Raw genomic sequence first — 20,146 nt, 5'->3', positions numbered from 1 at the left:
TATAAAATCACCCGACGCTCTCTTCAGTGAAATATATAAAGTGTGCCTTGACATGAATAGGGCTGAGGCACATAAGGGATAGCAGCGTGTCTATAGGTCAAGGTTTTTTTCGTCGTTGCATCCAGCGCTTCTATCCATGAGGACGTAAAGGTCAACGTGAGCTTCTTCAATTCCTGTGGCATGTGGATGCGGTGGTTTGTTGTTGTGGTGGTGTTGTCATGGTGATGGTGGAGGTCGTGGTGGTTGAAGTGGAATTTGTGGTTTGGGGGATGGTAGTGGTGGTGGTCGGGGTGATAGTAGTGGTGATACCAGTGAGGGAGGTTGATGGTGTGTCATGTCCCTCGCAGGCCGATATTGTCCATATTAGTGGCGTTATCCTTGTCTCTGAAGGTTGCTGTGAAGTTCCCGTTATCCACAATGATCCATTAATAGCCAGGCTTTTTATTCGTCTGCTTGGCGCACCCGTGGCAGCGAAGGATTTAAGAGTGGCGAAGAGGTGGCCTCCCCGGACAACGTGATGTACCCAGAGCCCTTTCGTGGCCTCCCTCCCACCCCGCAGGCGCGAGGGTCCTCGCTTGCTTCACGTTGAGAAGCAAGCACGAGCCTTATCTTTGCTCTGAAAGAATCGATTACCATGAGTACACAGTAGCGAGTTGGGGTGAAGTGGGTGGTGGTGGTAGTCGTTGTGGTATTGGTGGTGGTCGTCATTATGGTGTCGGTGGTGGTGGTGGAACGCTGAACCATTTGTGACGAGACCAAACTGACCTGGGTTGTCAGGTTGGCATTGTTGGCAATAAGACGTATTGGTAGACGTAAAATGGACACCAGCCAGTGGAACTAGCAGTGTACGTGCGTGCGTGTATAGGGGTGTAAGCGGTCGGAGTGTGTGGGAAGGTGGGAGATGAGGCTTTAGTTAGTGCGTTGAAGCGCGAGGTGGTCTCAGATCTCTCAGCATACATATGCAAAGAGGCACTCGATTACAGAGGCAACTGTCAGGCCTAGAGTATATACTTATATAAATATAGCACGGGTAGGCATTGCCGGCAGAGCTGGAGTGCATTCCACTGCATTCGCAGTGTGCTTGCAGTGCTGGGGGAGGGGGAGGTGGAGGGTGTTCTTGGCGTATATACATAGATTTGATGAGCAATTGGACAAGAGTTTGGAAGTTGGTGTTGGATGGGAGAGGATTATGCAATGGGAAGTATCTTACACATGCATACATACATACATACATACATACATATACCAAAGGCTTTTTCCCCCTTACACGGGGTGTAAAATACACCTCTCTCATACACACACACGCGCGCGCGTTATCTCGCACAGGCTTAGGGAGTGATGTTTTGCAGAAGGGCTTGGAAGGATGTAGAAGCATACAGAAGCAGGTGAAGGTGGAACTGCGCATCTGGAAGCGGTGGGAGGGATTGGTGGGGTTGGGGGGAGGGTTTGGTGGTGGGGTTTGCTGTAATTCCAACTCGTCCCGCCGGGCGGACGTAATCTTCGCGTGCACCCACCGTATCACATTTGTTTGAACCTTTAACAACGTCGCATCGCACTAATGTCCGTGTGTCAAGCTGTGTGTGATATTATTACATGGCCAGTGCCCGGGTTCACATTGAACAGAATGGAATATTCAGACTAGATCACAGTAAGTGTGACGTGATATTTAGTCCCTCTATGCCGAGTGTCACAAGTGGGAAGGAGATCGCCCGAAAGTCGAGAGACGTTGTAATTGACAAGAATTGTTGCAACAATGCTGGCGTAATATACGCGCAGTTGAAGTCTCTCTTTTCTCTCTCTCTCTCTCCCTCCCTCCCCCTTCCCTCCCTCCCTCCCTCCCTCCCTCCCTCCCTCCCTCCCTCCCTCCCCCTTCCATCCCTCCCTCCCTCTTCCTCCTTTTCTCTTCCTCCTTTTCCTTGTCCCTCCATCTCCCTCCCTCCCCTTTCCTCCTCCTTCCTCCCTCCCCTTCCCTCCCCCTTCCTCCCTCCCACTTCCCTCCCTCCCTCTTCCTCCTCCCTCTCTCCCCCTGTCTTCCCTTCCTCCTCCCTCCCCCTTCCCCCTCCCTCTCCTTCCCCCTCCCCCCTGCCTCCTCCCTCCCCCTTCCTCCTCCCTCCCCCTTCCTCCTCCCTCCCCCTTCCTCCTCTCTCCCCCTTCCTCCTCTCTCCCCCTTCCTCCTCCCTCGTTCTCCCTCCTCCCTCGTTCTCCCTCCTCCATTCTCCCTCCTCTCTCCTCTCTCCTCTCTCTCTCATGGGTGTATACATTTATATCGTATTTCATCCCCTGTAACCAACACTTTATCCATGGTGTCAATGTCGTGTCAGAGGTAGCCATAGAGATACAGGGGAGTCTTAAGGGGTAGCAAACCAACCTCCAGTCATGAACGTGCTACACAGTTGCGGTCCATAGGGGTGTTCTAAAAACACTAAAGTATGGACTACATAAAACTTATGCAGCGAGCGTGCGTGCGTGTGTGTGTGTGTGTGTGTGTGTGTGTGTGTGTGTGTGTGTGTGTGATTGTTTTAGTGAGTGAAAGAATGCGTGCACTTGAACAAAACCAATTTTACAGAACGGAGTTGGGCTCGGTAGCTCCCGCGTTTTTTGTTCACAGTAACCTCCGGCTACTTTTAACTCGCTGGATGCCAGCACCCCCCTCGGTGGCGTGCACCTGTTCCTTTCCACGTCTCCCTCACTCTGCACTGTACTGTATAGGCGTCTGGTGTTAGATTTTTTTTCAATTTATATGTTTCTATGTTGTAAGTACTTTCTGTAGTTCTCTCTCTCTCTCTCTCTCTCTCTCTCTCTCTCTCTCTCTCTCTCTCTCTCTCTCTCTCTCCCTCCCTCTCTCTCTCTCTCCCTCCCTCTCTCCCTCCCTCTCTCTCTCCCTCCCTCTCTCTCTCTCTCTCTCTCTCTCTCTCTCTCTCTCTCTCTCTCTCTCTCTCTCTCTATAACCTACTTCATGGCTCTTTTTTCATTTGGTATTGTGAATGTTTATTCCTATCCTCCAGTTCTCGCCGATGTCTATACTGACCGTCTTCGGTGTCATTGAATTGTTCCTCTTTGACACGCTTATAACCGGATGGTCGTCTTTCCTGTTCCATTTAGCATTACTGTTGAAGTTTCTAAATTGTTTATTTATATATCGGTTCTTGTAGCTGTGTTTTTTTTCTCCAGTGATGTCGTGCTTGAGGTCGTCAAATTTGGTTCCACCCTTCTTCAGATTTGGGATACAACAGACTGCGCTTGAGTGTCGTAGGGGCCGTCCGCCCACACTGAACTTCGTGCAGCACCAACACGTTACTCAATGTGTTGTTTGTTGTGTTCTGGGCCGGGTTTACCAACACGCCGCGCGCCTCACAACCGTTCTAATTTCATGCAGCCGGGGGTGGGGGGAGAGTGCCCAATTCGACACAGAGGGTGAGGTACTTCGTGCACAGTGCTCTCCAGGATGGCGCCTATATCCGATTGGACAGGGAGCAACATTCGTATTTATAGATTTACTACAACAGCATCCGTGTCTTTGAATCGTGATGTGTAATGAATACAAGCGGAGGAAGTTAAGAAGTGAAAGTTTGGAAGTAATTAAAGCTGAAATGTCTCGGATTATGAACTGTTAACTGGACAATGAGGACACGCATCCTTCACTTGACAGTGTTCGGAGGCGACTTAATGTACGCGCGAGGTACCACTCCGGGCAGTGACAGTGTGGACACTCGGCCCAGCATTAAACAGTACCAACTACCTCATGCATTGTATGAGGCTCAGTGTGGACTAGCTTTAGTTTATACCCATGTACGACTTCGTTTTATGCCCATTATACTCTTTTGAGTGCATTTGCAATGTGTTCATGTAAACTAAATTTACTGGTGATTGTTATTCCTAGGCCATTGCCCCTTTTCATATTTACTTCTAGTGTGTACGTTGTTGTCCGTCTCTTCCATGTGTATCACACTATTCACCGTCATTGTATTCCATTGACTTGTTTGTTCAAATTGTATATTCTGTTTAGATTTGCCTGTGATGTTTTATGTTAGCTTTTCATCTCGTGTTCATATGCACATTTTAGCACCATCTGTTAGCATGTTAATACAGCTGGATACACCCTCTTGTCGGGTCATCTGCGTGGATAAGGAGCGTGTCGCTTCTCTCTCTTACGAGTTTTCTCATACGAGAAAATCCATCACACAAGAGAGAATAATGTGGACAACGTAAGAGGTTGAAAAGAAGAGAAGTGTTTAGTAATATTAAAATCACCGGAAATCCGGGTGAGGAGCTTACTACATCAGGCGGTCAAAGTCTGCTCTCGGTGGCACGAGTATCGGGGCAAGTTGGTCTCGATCTCGGATTGACGTGGTCGTGACGAAACCAACGCTCCGCATCGGGACACAGTTGTCAGAATTATATTCATATTTTCCTTCGTTGGGAGTCTTGCTGCTGAGGACAAAAACACAAGGCCACTCGAGAGAGAGACTCAGCACATGTGCCCGGAGAAGGCGGGGCCGCGCACGTTCGTTTGTCGCGTCCAGGGCTTGTGATCACGTGCGTCTCGTTTATTTTGAAGCTGCGAGCTTCCCTCACTCTTTCCCCATCCCTCCAGCCCAGCAAGTTACATCAGATGACGAAGGGGGTGGGTGGAAGGAAGGAGGGGTTGCAATGGGGTAGAGAAAGAGGCTGTGGTGGTGTCATGGATTGAGGGACATTCTTGTTATTAGTTATTGTGGTTTGTTGTTGTCTTTGTGGTATTTAAATGGAGGGTGGCGGTGTCTACCCCAAACAAACTTAGTGATGGGGTGGATAGATGAAGTATTCGTACTTTTTTCTTTTCGCATACTTTGTAAGGCTAAGTGGTAAATTTGGTAGTGACTTTGGTTGGTTGTAGATGGTGGACGTCGTAGTCGTCGTCGTCGTCTTCTTCGGTGACGTTGTTGCGATGGTCGTGATGGCGGGGGAGGGAGGAGGGAGAAGTGTGTCCGGTGAGGAATTGCGCAACATCGAGATAAGATCATTTACTGGGACACCTGTCGCTGGGCGTTTGCTTCCTTGAACAGAGGCCGTGGACCTACATCTTCAATCATGTTACGTGTTACATGAATATACCTTTTGTGTCGTTGCTAACAACCGGAAGCCCATGTTGCCCTGGGGTCGAGCTCCTCCCACCTCAGCTCTAATAAATAACCTGCAGTCTCAAGTACGTCTCGGCGTTAAAAAACATTGAGCTTGGTGTCAAGAGGGTGCAAGATCCACCCGGTTAGAAGACCGTTTGGTCCATGGACGCAGGCCGGCGGGGAAGACAGGAAGAGGAGGTTCGCCTCGCATGGCTTCACACTGGGAAGAATCTTATCGGGACGATCGCTTACGCGTTCTTCTCCAAGTTCTTCGCCCGCAGAAGTCGCTGTCGTGACTCGAAGTCGTGAAGAAACGCCTGAAGAATCTTTCTCTCTCCATCATCTCCCGTCGTTGGAGGATGAACTCTTTCGCTACCCACCAGGTCCCACTCGGGTGAATAAAATCGCCTGGCGGAGGCAGACAGAATAATTTTGGAAAATAAAAAGGTAAATCGAGCTAGATCTAACTTTTCGTTGTGCGGGGGGGGGGGCTGAATAAATTCTCCCGACGGCAACCAGGGTAAATAGATTACGTAATAACACGTTGATGACGTCACTTGGTGTGTTTATTTTGTTTGCTGACATCTGCCAGAATACTCTATTCATTTGAAGGAACTCTCCCGTCTTTTCGTGTCGTAAATTGTCTGGCAATGTTGTTCAAGTGCGAGATGATCTCGATCTCGAACTGGATCTCGATCGGTCAAAGTCTCATTCAGGCTCGGGTGTCTCTCTCTCTCTCTCTCTCTCTCTCTCTCTCTCTCTCTCTCTCTCTCTCTCTCTCTCTCTCTCTCTCTCTCTCTCTCTCTCTCTCTCCCCCCCTCTCTCTCTCTCTCTCTCTCTCTCTCTCTCTCTCTCTCTCTCTCTCTCTCGTGAAGCGATTAATGTGTCGAAAACGATACAACTGCACCAGTTGGCTGCCTGAGCAAAGTGCCACACACGCATGCTCGCGCGCACGTATAAACCAAGTTCATTCCCCACCCAGAGCAGAAAAGCATCACAACACTGCAAGCCGTCACCCCAGTTCTGGTGGGCAAGAAGCTGCTTGTGTAAGGTAACTCTGGACGTCATGCACGAGACCTGAGCTCTCATCGTGGGGGTAATACCTGTCGATCACGAGTCCAACACGCAATCGAAGACAGTGGTGAATCACGCTGAAGCACGCACGTACGCATCACCTTCACAACGCATAGGATGAGTAACTCTCTTCGTCCCTATTATATACCCTGGCTGGCTCTGCCCCAATGCCATATTATAGCATTGGGGCAGAGCCAGCCAGGATGCCAGGAAGGAGGGGGAGGAAGGTGACCAGTGAGGAAGAGGAAGAGGAGGGGGAAGGAGTGATGGTGGGAGAGGCGGATAATGTAAGACGGACTTTGGACGGGTATGTTTGATTGGATAAGGGAGGCATATTTATATATTAACCCCCCCCCCCCGATTGTCAGGGGGAGGAGGTCGAGTGTTGAGAAGGTGAACAGAATAGGCAGTAAGAATATGATCCAAAGTGCCTCCCGGTGTGGGAGTGGTCAGTTGAGAGGGAGTGCCACGATTATATGAAATCGCTTGACGCCAGGGAAATGAAAAAAAATGTGGAAGGGGTTTTCCCCTGTTATGTGGAAAGTGGCAGCCACCGACAGTCATAACCGGATCAATCTGGTGTCCCCCCCTCCCCCCAGAACACAAGATTGGGGTCATTTGTGATGGTCGGAGTGATATTGATATTGTTGCCACGTTGTTTGACGAAAAGTGTGTCACAGAAGATGGATTTGGGGCGAGGTCGGTGGCTTGTCCTGAAAGTGTGGTTGGTGTTTATGTTGGCAGGACGAAGAGGGAAGCGGAGGGTGGGGAGGGGTGGGGTGGCCTACATGGACGAAGGCGAACAGCTTGTCACAAACAAACACGATATGTTTTAGTTTGATATTGAGGAAGACTGCTTTGAAGAATGGCGGGGTGGGTTGTCGTGATGGTTATGGTCTCGAGTACTGACAGACTTGGACTCTTGTAAGGAAACGATGCACCTCTGCATCTTCCCCAATTTCCTCGTGGTTGCCGTAGGTCATGAGACGTGTACAGTATCTAAAAATGAGGAAATAGGCATCGAAAATTCAAAGTGCATTCTTCATAGGAACAGCTGTCTGTTGCAGGCCGTAAGAGAACGCATGTGCAGGTTGGGCGAGGGAGAATGCCCTCGTTGTACTCATGAAGACTGCTGGGGGTGATCTACATATTACTGCGACGCATTTTACCTATTTTATTCTGGCCAGTGATGGACGATTTTTTTTTCCGCCCCGGAGGAAATAGTTGCCCAATTTGGCTGAAACCTGTAGCGCGATGAAAATGTTGACAAATGTGTGTGCGTGTGTGTTTGTTTGTTTGTTTGTTTTAGGGATGACAGGGAAACATCTGAATAACTTTTCCATTACCGAATATCTTCCACGGAAAGTAAACGAAATCACTTGGCCGCAACCAGAATATGATTTTGATTATTCTTCGGCACGGTAGAGGGTCGAGCCGGTAGAGAGGTTTGCGAAGTGGGATCCCTCTTTATTCTTCGACCGTCTTGGCGCTTAAAACCGTTCGGCTCAGCCTGGGCCAGATTAAACCAGTATGGGAACAGCCCCCCTAGAATCCCCTTCTGGTGCGGGGAAGGGTAAGGGGAGGGGAGGTGGGGAGAGATTTATTTATTTATTTATTTGATTTTTTATGTTTTATTTTTCTGTTTTATTTATTATTTTATTTTATATATTTATTTATTTATTTAATTTCACTACATCTAGTATCACCCTTACCTCCATAGTCACTAACACCGCTACCATTGTCGTCATCACCATCACTGTCAGCGTTACCTTCACCACTACTATGGCCACAAATAACAGCAGCAACAACAACAAAAATAACAACAACGAGGACAAGGACAGAAACAACGAGCGCGCACGTTCGAAGCTGAGGAACCATTCCTGAGTCTATTTATAGAAAGGAAGAGAGAAAAAAGTTTTACGACAACCACAATGAGTGTGCAGTTTCGCGAAACTTTTTGTCTGATGACTGTGGAACTATAGTTGTATAAAGGGTGGGGATGGGAACGGAAGCCTAAGAGGAGCGAGGAAACTGGGTTAATTAAGCTAGAAATGTCATCGCGCTGTGCCCTTGTGTATATAAGTATATATATATATATATATTCTACATCAACTAAAATGTTAATTCGAACCTGTTTAGGTTCTTGTTTCGGTTAACTTAATTCTCGAGTGGCAAAGTCTCTAATAACTATTCTGGCTGCCGGCGGCTGGTTTTATTGGTGGTAAACTTCTTCACAAGACAGAAGGTAAACGGGAGGAATAAGAGACGCTGTATGATTTATTAGCGCGCGCACACACACACACACACACACACACACACACACACACACACACACACACACACACACACACACACACACACACACACACTTGCACAGATGATAATGTACAGCAGTGGTATGACTTCACCAAATGAAAGATATACGACAAATAAAGAGAATGCTGAGGCAACCAGAGTGATCGCAAGCCTCTCAGGTAAAATGGAGAGAGACTAGAAAAAACAACAACCTGGGAATACCACAATGGAGGACCGATGTGTGTGTGAGAGAGAATCACAATATAATGACAAAGAAAACAGATTGTTTGATGGGTGTAAATACAACTTCCTTTATAGATCCTCAAGTTCATCGAGACACGCAAGAAAAATTGTATTAATACAGGACGATAGTACACATTTATTTAAGGCAGAGTTTGACATGGAGACCATGAACATAGTTCCAACCCTTTGAACTGCAGTTATGTAAATATTGTTAGGTAAACACACACACACACATACACACACACATGGGAGAGAGAGAGGGCAAATTTAAAGGCAATCGATGGGATTCAAGTTTCGCAAGATGTGTTACTTACGCAAACTTAGATGCGATATTTGTACCGCGGGGGGGGGGGGGCTTGGCGAGCGCAGGGCGGGGCTGTTTGTGGGTTTGTGTAGGGTTACGTAAGGCGTTTGCAACCCGCCAGGAGGTTAGTAGAGTTGCCGAGGGCCGATGCTAAGCGATCTTCTACAAAGAATGTTGGTGTGTGTGTGTGTGTGTGTGTGTGTGTGTGTGTGTGTGTGTGTGTGTGTGTGTGTGTATGTATGTGTGTGTGTGTGTGTGTGTTGAAGTCAGTCGGTAGGTTCTATAATACAAAGTTATTGAATAATTATTATTATACTATTTTGTTGTTTTACTTATATTGCTATTCTCATCCTTCCATGTTTACCGTGATTATTTTTATCATTCTTTTCCGTCAATCTAATTTTATTACGTAGTAGCAGTGGGAGATCTGAACCGATGTGCGTGTGTGCGCGTTTGTGTGTGTGTGTGTGTGTGTGTGTGTGTGTGTGTGCATGTATGTGTATGTGTGTGACGATAAGGTGCGCCAAGCGTAAGTGCGTAGTGTCTGGTTGTTGGGTGAGTGGTCCCGTAATCACGAGCCGAAGCACAGTTAGAGAAGTTCATTTAGTTGCCAATAAAGACAAATGCTAACTGGCTCCATCCCATCCTCACGGGGTCCTAGCTTCAGCTGAGTGAAATCGCCTGCGTTATTAGCCAGGACCGAGTATCTTTATTGTATTGAAGGGGTCAAGTGTAGAGTGTTGTTGTTGAATTATAGGTACATTGGTGTGTACCTAGTATTGTATGGGATTGGGGCCATGCTCTTGGGGTACCGTCCCTTTGCCTCCTGTCATCAAACATTCCCATGAATACGTTTATGGTATTAGATTATATTTTCACCCAACTTGTTCCATAAATCTATTCTTGTGTGTGGAAAGTTGTATTTGCTCAATGTGTGTGTGTTTGTATGTATACATGCGTGTATTCAAATCCGTGGGGAATGTAAGAGTGTGGATGACTGAGACCTGAAACCAACAAGGTTTGTTAGAGAGTTGGCATACTAATTATATTCTGAATGTGATGTGCTTGGCGTACTGATTGCGGCACCATTAGGATTACCGTATTGCCCATGTAAGAACACAGAAAAAGAAAAAGGGTATATACCTCAATTCAAAGCCTGTAGCATGCTGGTGAGGCACACAATACACCTTCCTTCTTATTCTTCTCCCAGTGCCCAAATACAAACGTGGTAACCCCCTTGCTTAGGATGAAAACAAGAGTGCAGCTGTCTGGTTGGCAATTTTGACCATTTTGGGAATGGGTGGGAGTCGATCGTAGGTGAAAGCGGGAGGGAGGAAGAGCTAAGGAAGTGAGGTAGATGAGTATCCGTTTTGGGGTGTGTGTATGTCTTTGTGTGTTAGACAGATACATAGAGAATTATTATTGTCTTGGATCACTTGTTGGACTCGTGATCGACAGCTACCAGGTGAGAGCTCATTTATAGCCTGATGTATACATAACTTACACAGTACGTGTATTGGCCGTATGTAATGTGGTAGTGGTGTGTGTGTGTGTGCGTGCAAACTAATACAGTGTTATACTCCATCACATGTTCGGCATCAATCATCCATACTCTTAATACAGGACGAACATCCATCACAACCTAAGATGAAAGTAATTGAACGTCGTCAGAGTAACTGGTTTACCCGTTGCTAGTTAGTCGTGTAACCGGTTAATGCTGGTGAGGAAGGAGTAACAAAAGATTTTGGCTCTTGCCTCTTGGCTCTGCCAAACGCCTCCCAGCAAGCCAACCTCGACATGTGAGTCGCTCTAGACTAGATAGGGATGCCCTCTGCTGCCAAGGAGGGAGGGTGGGTTCGTTGCGCATGCGTGCGTTATGCATCGATATCCGTTGCTTCTATCCCTGGGGGGCATTATTGAGCCAAGGACTCGTAGAGGTGGCCGGGGAAAGATACGAGGAAGTTGGAAGGTGATTTATCTTCGTTTTGGATTGGAGATAGCTCCCGGTCAGTAGAAACTGATGTGTCATTGGGTCGTGGGTTTCCCGCACGGGTTGTTTTGTATATAATGGGGGTTGGGGGCTTGTATGTAGGAGTGTGGAGTTTGGTTTGCACGTGTGAGTGGGGAGTTTAGTGGTTTGTGTGTGCTGTGAAAGATATGTCAGCTCAAGAACAGAATTTATCATCCTGACCCAGAGCCGACTTGCACGAAGTGTGGAAGGATATGCGGGTCAAGAACTGGGCTCCATAGTCATCTCGGTTGACGTCAGCGCCAAAAACCATAGCGTCACCACTCAGCCTCACTCGGTTCATCACACTTCACCGGAGCACTATCGTTGTCGACCACCGATGGACTGGCATAAGCAAGCGTGTCTGTAAGAGTGTGCGCGCGTACATGCGTGCGTGCGTGCGTGCGTGTGCTGTTCCCTGCAGTTCAAGGTTGTGCTCTCGTCATGCATGCATCCGAATATACATGTGGAAGTCGCCGCAGGAGTTAAATAGCTGGGAACCATTTTACGATCACGAACGTGGCAGGATGCAGGCGAACACATATGAACGCATTGGCGATACACACACACACACACACACACACACACACACTCACACAAACGCATACACGTAAAAACACACGCACGCACGCTCGCGCGACTGCTAATATACACTGTACCCTGAATATCTCCCTCAGCCGTGGAAGCCTACAGGTGCACTGAGCTACATGCGCCTTTGCTTTCATCATCCTGTGAGCTTGACACGCCACGGGAGCCCCTCCCCATCTCGTCCCATCTGTTCATCCTTGCCTCTCCCCCTTCCCCCCTCCCCTCTGCCAGCTTGTCTTAGATCTGCCCAAGGTGCCCCTAACCGGGCTTCACAAGGAGAAATAATAGTAGTGGTGGTAGTAGTGATAGTAGAGCAGCAGCAGCAGCAACAGCTCATACCACCTCGTCCTCTCGGAGGCAGATGCTGTCTGACAAGGACAGACTCTAAGGTCCTCCCGGCACAAGTGTTTATCTCACGAACACAAGTATAGGAAAGAGGTCGGCGCCGTGGGCTCTGCGTCTACCCCACTCGCTCACGTCCTTATACGCCCGCGAATACCATCCCCAGCCCCAAAATCACCGCCCATGTCATTGTTTTCTTGTACACTTTCCCCTGTCCTCCTTCTCTTCCTCTTTCTTGCCCCCCCCCTCGTCCTTCTCCCTCCTCTTACTCCTCTGATTGACTCCCTTCCCCTCCTACTCTTCCTTCTCTTACTCATCTGATTGACTCCCTTCCCCTCCTACTCTTCCTCCTCCTCTCCCTCCTCATATTCCTCTTCCTCTGATTCCTCCACTTCCTCCTACTCCTTTCGCTCGCCATCACGTATCTGCTTGATATTTTTTGTCGGCATTTCTAGTCACCACCGCATACTACACTTAATCCCTTCCTCCTCCAGATACTTACTCGAACTCGTATCCTGCGTGTGTGTGTGTGCGTTCCTACTACCTCTTCTTCCATTGCCCACATTCTCTTGCGTTAGGCCATCGTTTCATTTGCAGGGGACGAGACACGAGGTCAGTCTCCAAAGAGGTGACCTAGAATGGGGAGTGATTTTCTTTGCTTTCCACGAATATGCGTGTGTGTGTGTGTGTATATATATATATATATATATATATATATATATATATATATATATATATATATATATGTATATATGATAATTTATAATGCTAACAGTCCGGTACTGAGTTGAGTAGAAATCGTTGAAATTGTATTTAAAGGGGAAAAACACTCGGGAACCAAGATCTTGCGGTGACATCTGTTGGCAGATAAGGAAACCACACCATTGTCGGTGAACTTTTAGATTCGGCTGGACAGCAAAAGAATCCAAAGATGACAGCAGGAGGTGGTTTTCTGTCAGCCTGGTGAAGCCATCTGTTGGTGAATAAGGAAACCACAGAATAGTCGGTGAACTTTGAATAATGCGGCTGTGCCGCCTAAGAATGATTGCACATTTCCTGCAGCAGAGTTGTGTTTGGTGGGAGTCAAAGTAGAATATAAAATGAAAAATAAGATAAAATAAAATGGATAAATAAATAAAGTACAATAGTGATTAGTAATAACTAAACCTTATGTGTATTCCCAAGCGCGCGCGCCCACATGGCTCTTTGTATCCACAGGTTGAAGTTTAGGGGGGAGACATTATATATTGAATAGGAGAGAGGGGGGGAGATATTACATTTTTTATTTTATTTTATAACACCGTGGCACATAGCTTGCGTGCACACATGTGTCGTCGAAATGCGCAACTTCGTAAATGTGTCAGGTTTGCTCTCCCCCCTCCCTCTTCTAGCGAGCGAGCGCTCGCGCGCACACACGCACACACACACGCGCGCGCGCGCGTACATGCAGTACATATGTGTACTTGGTCTCCCCTTGAGTAGGTGGATAGTTCGGCAGATTTGTCCTCCTCCACCCCAATGGGGTGGAGGGAGTGATTTTCTTTGCTTTCCTTGACTAAATCCTTCCGCCAGAGTCGCTTCTGATTCCCGCGTGTCCTCAACATTGTCATTCCAGTAATATTTTGAACTCCGGCAATAGACGAATATTAATAGTATCATTGATGTTGCTTGCATTGTTTTGAACCAGGGAAGGGATTGCCTCCCAAGTCTGTCAGCAACAACCGTAGGGGAGAAGGAGGAGGATGAGGAGGAGGAAAAGTAAAAGGTTCTTCGGTTCAGCACGATTCCAACGACCACCCACGCAGCACCTGGAAGACGATTATGAAGGTTGATACCTCCTCGCATTACCTCCTCTTCCTCCTCTTTAAATCTTCGTCCGCGTTCGAGCGCTCGCGTGCGCACACACACACACACACATAGTATATTGCCAATGTATCACTGTTAACTCGATATACCGATCATTATTATTTTTTATACACACAGAGACAACCGCGCACACAGTTTCCAATTACCATGATAGGTCGCCAGGCAACCATAGCTTAGCGACAGCTCCCTCGCCTTGGCCTACATCAGACGCAAAAACCAGCTGTTATGTGAGCTCTCCGAGGTCGTTTGCTAGCAGAGGTGGTAGTAACAGAGGGGTGATATTGTTCCTGTTAGTATCCTTTAACACAACTCGTTTCTGTTCTTTATCCGGAAAAATCTCGAGTCCGTATTTAGTGTCACTTTGAAAGGTGTCTTCAGGTCTGTACTTGTTTTCGTTTGTGTAATATTCGTTGAAGGTAACTGCGTCAACAAAGAGGCGTACGTTGGTGCGTACTCCTCGTTTTGGACGCGAATTGTAGTTTAATGGGGTATTAGCCCACACGTTTGGTTAGGAGTTGCTCCATGGGTACTTTTTGGACCCCTGCCAAGAGAGGACTAGCAGAGAATTATCACAACGTGTTTATCATCTCAAACTATTTTGGTTGTAATAATAGGTGTCTATATATTTTTTCCATTTAGATTGTTGTAAGAAGTGTTAGGTGCATGCCAGGTATGATGAATATAATGCATTACCTTACACATACACATGTATACACTTACATGTACATACACATAATGTGCACAGACACACACTTGCACATACTCATACATGCACACACGTGCGCGTGCACGAGCACACAAACAGAAATGTCTCGCATCATACTTTTGTCATTACCAAGAAGAATAAGTAAAAGGTCTTGCCTAAACATTACTTTGTCATTTTCTGCTTGCATTAAATATAACTTGGAGTAATGAATTTATTTCCTTTGCAGATAACAAGGGAAAATCATCTGTGAGTAGTAGCAGCAGCAGTGGTAATACAGACTCCCCTCATCATAGTGGGGGACCAAGTTCCACTGCATCCTCTTCAAATGTAGGGTCTTCTTCCACTGTGTCGCCCCTGGCTGGTTCAGGTCTGGGAACAAATCCATTTGCCAGGAGTGTTGCACAGCCCACTTGGGGTACAGAGTCCTCGGATCACAAGCCTATCTTGGCTCCTCCAAAGTTGGCTCCACCTCCACCTGATACTGGTGAGTGTATTTTTAGTATTTCTTTGCTAACACTTTATCTGTGTATTGATTTTTATTTATTATATTATTATTTCATTTATTTTTCTTCCTTGGATTTGGAGATGGCTGATATATGGTTGATAGAGAATTCTCTTGAAAGTAGTCAGAAGATTTTTACATGAGTCATAGGGGATGTGTGAAGGTTAGGAATAGAGTGTATGTTTTTGAATAAATGTTATGATGTCATGGCAGTTCAGTGCATGAATGGATAGGGTTGTAAGGGAGGTAAATACAAGAGTGCTTGGTAGAGGATTGTAATTGGTGGAACTTGTGGGTGAGAATGGAAGGACATGGGAAGTGAACCAGTTATTTGTGGACGACATTGTACTTGTGTAAGTTGAGAGTTTCAAGTATTTGGAATTACATGTGGCAGTGAATGGAGGTGGAGGTGAATCATTGAGTGAAATAAAGAAGGAAGTAAATGGATGTGGTGAAAATATATCTATATACCAAGGGCTCCCTTATAATGAAGGAAGCCAGTCAATGTGTGCACTCACTCCCTCCTATTCCACTCCCATCCACCACCCTTGTTTTCCTCTCGTCTTAGCTCCTCATGGATGACGGGTCATCCCTGTCTCCTGCCCACAGCCCAGGTCAGAGGCAGTGGGTAGGTAACAGGGACCCATCATCCATGAAAAGCTAAGGAGTGGTGAAAATTGTCATGAGATAAATACATTGAATAGGTTGTGTGAAAGAGTGTATCCATGCTATATGGAGCAAATACTTTGTAAGGGAGGCAGAATAGAAGTGACTGAATGTTCTTGACATGAAGTGTTTGAGAAATATAGTTATTACAAAAATGGGAAATGAAAAATGTGGAGATGAAGCAGAAAGTAGTGCTGCGTAAGGAACTGTCAGAGTAGACCAAGATACTGAGGTGGTTTGGGCACACACCACATACAAGACAAAATATTATACTGGTCAGTGTTCACACAGCAAAGGCAGTAGTACACTATCTCTTGAGAGATTTATGGGGCATTCTTGGGACTTGCCAGATACCTTGGGACTGGAAAAGGGATCCAAGACAACAGATTGTGGTCATGAAATCTTAACTTCAAAACTTCCTTCCAGTTTACTTAACTGTAATTGATGTAATTTCTCTTCACAGGTACAAGCAAATCTGTTCTACAGCCTTCATCACTTGGCAGTCGACTTGGGGGAGGACTGATAGGTGGTGCATCGTCAATGTTTACTCCACCTATACTCACAGTCACAGGCGTCTTTCCACCACAACCTATGAAACCAACTTTCAAACTTAAACCTTCAGTTTTGGGTGCACCAGGAGCCAATCCCTTTGCAGCATCATGTAAGTATAATAGTATGTTCATAATTTAAGCATACATTCTTCATATATGGAACTTTAACCTCTTTCCTTACACTTGTATGTTTTTCTTCCTTTCTGGCATCCATGTACATAAACCAAAAAGCCCTTTCTTCTTTACATGGTGATGGCCAGAGTAAAGCATACACCCACCTTTCACCCATCCAGCACCCTTTTGTTGCCTCTTTTAGCTCTACATTTGTTGGATAGTATAGCACATAGGGAAATACACTTGATGTGTTATTGATAAATTTCTGTTCATTTCTTCACAGTACCTGCTGAACCAGACAGCAAAGAAGATTCATCTCCAGCAAAGGAACTTGATAAAGATCCAAAATCCAAAATGTGCAGTGAAGTGTCATCCATCTCCTCTACAACCTCCTCTTTCATCTCATCCTCATCTACCACCATTTCTTCAACCGTTGCCACAACACGACCAAGTGCAGGTTTAGGAAGCACTGCTTCCTCCACAAGTCCTTCATTGTTAGCCTCTACTGCCTCATCTTCTTCTGCCACATCATCTTCCAAAACTACTCCTCCCACAAAAGAACCAGCTGGAGCTACGGCATTAGAGAAGAAGGAAGATGATGCTGGAGTGGATTCATCCAAAAATTTGTTTATGCCTCTCAGTAACTCAGAAAGCAAGAGTGAAGACAGGTAAGCTTTATTTATGCAAATAGAAAAAATACAAACATTAAAGTAGATTGTTAACATAATGTAGCTGAACCAAAAGGGGCATTATTTCTCCAATGATGCAAACACCACAGTGTCTTTAGCAGAGTTGGACAAACATTTTCACTTACATATAACCAAGACCAACAATATCAACTTGAAACTTATTGGTATGTATGCCAGTCATAATTCAAACACTACCTGTATGTTTAAACATTTTGCTGTGAAGGGGATTCCCCATAGCTGAATGAAATTGCCTGGCACCAGCTAGAATAAACAACTACATTTACATATATCCAAACAGTCTTTTCTCCTATATAAGAGTGCCAAGTCAAAGTATACAACCACCCTATAGTGCATACATACATATACATAGATGTAGAATACAACCTCAAGGCTATTTATACATACCAGAATGGATGAGGGGGTACACAAGGACAAAGCATCTCATGGAGCACCAAATAAAATCTTTCTAATTACAGGAATTAAATTAATTAAAGGAAGTGCAATATTGAATATACCTCTGTTTTGTTTTATACTGTTTCAACTCTGAATGATTGCTGCTTCTAAGCATTTTAGCCTTATCTTGTCAGTTTCACATAGTTTTCTTGCTGAATTGATTTTATGTGAAACCAGCAAGATAAGATGAAAATGTCTAGAAGCAGCAATAATTCAGAGTTCAAACACTATAGAACAAAAAAGAGGCACATTCAATATTACACTCCATTTGATTAATTTAATTCCTGATGGTAATTTTTGATTGGTCTCTCTATAGAACATAGTAAAGCTCCACTGTGTTGCTTAATAGTTTTCTGCATGTGACATTGTTTTAACAATAGATAGGTCTTTGAAGAGAAGTGATGTTAAGCTTCATGGTGTATCAAACGAGTTGAATAGGGCACAGATATAAATTATTTACTTGTTCTGTAAATTATCAAGATCATCATCATCATTAGTATATATTTGAGCTAGTCAGTGTTAGTGTATATTTGAGCTAGACTGAGCTCTTTTCATTTGCCCTCGGCAGCTACAAAGTGAATGGCGTCTCCTCTTCCACTTCTAGTTCTTTCGGGTCTCCAGGACTTCAAACCAGTGGCAACTTCATCTTTGGACAGAACCTACACTCCAGAGTTGTGGTGAGTAAAGGCACACATCAAATGGTTTAATCTTTTCTGAAAATATTAGTTAAGTTCTAAAAGTCAAGATATATTGTATCATTCTTTGCACATCATATCAATTTAGTTCTGCACACATTAACTCATAAAAGTCCTTCATATACCTATCTAAACTATCTATCCATATACCATATATTGCGTATAGACAAGTATATTTAACATTTAATGATATACTATGATTGGACTGCTAAATATAAATTGTTTGGATTTTGCTCCAGGGAGCTGATAGTGCAGTCACATCATCTTCAGAAGCAGCTACTAATGGTGAAAAAGCAACTGGCAACCTCTTCTCAGATGCTGCATCAGAATTAGCAAAGGTAAGGCTGTGTTGTAGAACTCAAGATGTACTAAATGAATTGAGTTTCTTACATTGGGTGTAATGAATCTCAAGATGGGCTTTTTATTGTTATTGTTACATCATATTCTCTTTGACTTCTAGCCCAGTGAAGACAACCCATGGGGTGGAAAATCCTTGGAGGAGCTACAGCAGGAATTAGCAGAGAGGGAGAGTAACCAGAAACGAAAATTTGACGAAGTGGAAGTCATCACTGGAGAGGAGAGCGAGTCTAATGTTTTACAGGTAGGAAGTCAAGCTCTTCACAGGTTATTATATATTTTCATGATGTGAAAGCAGATTTTTTGGTTCGCAAAAAAGACTGGGTTCAGAAGGGATAGTTGAGAAAGTACATATACATATGTACTTTCTACATACATATACCAAAGGCTTTTTTCCCCCTTATAAAGGAGGTAGCCAAAAACCAAAGGCATAAAAACCACTCCCACCCATTCCATCCCCATCACACTCCACCCTCTTCCCTCCCTCTTATCTTGGCACCACCTGGTTGAGAAAGTAGGACAGAATATTGCTTAAGTACTATGTGAGGGGATAAGGAGGTAGGGTCACTGTAAGTGAAGCAGTTTTGCTGTGGATGTACTGTGTCTTGCTGCATTGCATCTGACCTGGGTGGTGGGTGGGAGACAGGGATGACTCTTCATCTATGTGGAGCTAAGATTTAAGGGTAAAAAGGGTGGTGGATGGGAGTGGAATGGGTAGGAGTGTGCATGCCTTAATTGGCTGCCTCCTTTATAACTGAAGATACAAGTAATGAGTATCTTATGGTGGAGGTCCTGCAAAACTGAGAAATTTAGAGAATATATCTGTGACTCAGACATGCACACACATGAATTTTAAGCTAGGTAGTTTTGGTGAGAGATGTGATTGATAAGGAAAAGTTAGTTGTAGGATGGACAAATGATTATATCCTCTTGAGTGGTAATGGTAAAACAGGACCTTATAAAAGCTAAGGATGTAGTATAAATTGCATTAAACAAGACCATTGATGAGATTGAAGAAGTCTACAGGCTTGGCAAATATGAGGTTGGTAGGGCAAAGCCAATGAAAATTAAATCCTGGTCACAAACAAAATAGTTAATAAAATGTGGAAGCTCAAAAGTGTTTGGATAAGAAAAGATAATTTAATCAATGGAGCATATTATTGGTGTTTGCCTCGACTAAGCCACTCCCTTTATAAGAGGGAAAGGACCTTTTGCTATATGTATTCATTTATAGAACACAACACCTGATTCTACACACCCTATTCTAGCCTTACCCAGACAACTACATATCTCTGAGTAACTTGTGGGACAATTCATTGGTTGTTGATGGTTGCCTGTGAGCACGTGATTGATTGGTTGATATATTTTGTTTATTTTTCTTCTTCTCATGTAATTAAGATTAATTTTGGATATCTTCTTCAGATGAACTGCAAGCTGTATGCCTGGGTATTGGGCACATGGCAGGAGAGGGGCAGAGGGATTCTGCGGCTGAATGACTGGGGTGAGGCAGAAGAGCTCCATTCCCGTCTGGTAGTGAGGACACAAGGAACTTTAACAGTTATGCTGAATACAAAGGTGAGAGCAGCTGAAA

The 20,146-nt window shown here is 45.1% G+C and overlaps 1 protein-coding gene across 2 annotated transcripts in view; it reads left to right on the top strand.

Moving 5' to 3' along the window:
* RanBP3 (ran-binding protein 3) overlaps positions 1–20,146 on the top strand; it is a gene marked incomplete in the record, with an annotated part of 80,147 nt that overhangs the window by 58,912 nt on the left and 1,089 nt on the right. For both annotated transcript variants that reach the window (XM_076206898.1, XM_076206897.1), the window contains 7 exon segments: positions 14,755–15,012; positions 16,160–16,357; positions 16,645–17,029; positions 18,072–18,180; positions 18,438–18,536; positions 18,659–18,799; positions 19,978–20,130. In XM_076206898.1, the coding sequence (XP_076063013.1) occupies positions 14,755–15,012; positions 16,160–16,357; positions 16,645–17,029; positions 18,072–18,180; positions 18,438–18,536; positions 18,659–18,799; positions 19,978–20,130 (1,343 nt within the window).

This window comes from Oratosquilla oratoria, chromosome 23 (genome assembly GCF_046742065.1).
Source record: "Oratosquilla oratoria isolate Oo_2021 chromosome 23, ASM4674206v1, whole genome shotgun sequence".
NCBI lineage: Eukaryota > Metazoa > Arthropoda > Malacostraca > Stomatopoda > Squillidae > Oratosquilla > Oratosquilla oratoria.
This window is presented reverse-complemented; position numbering and strand designations above follow the sequence as displayed.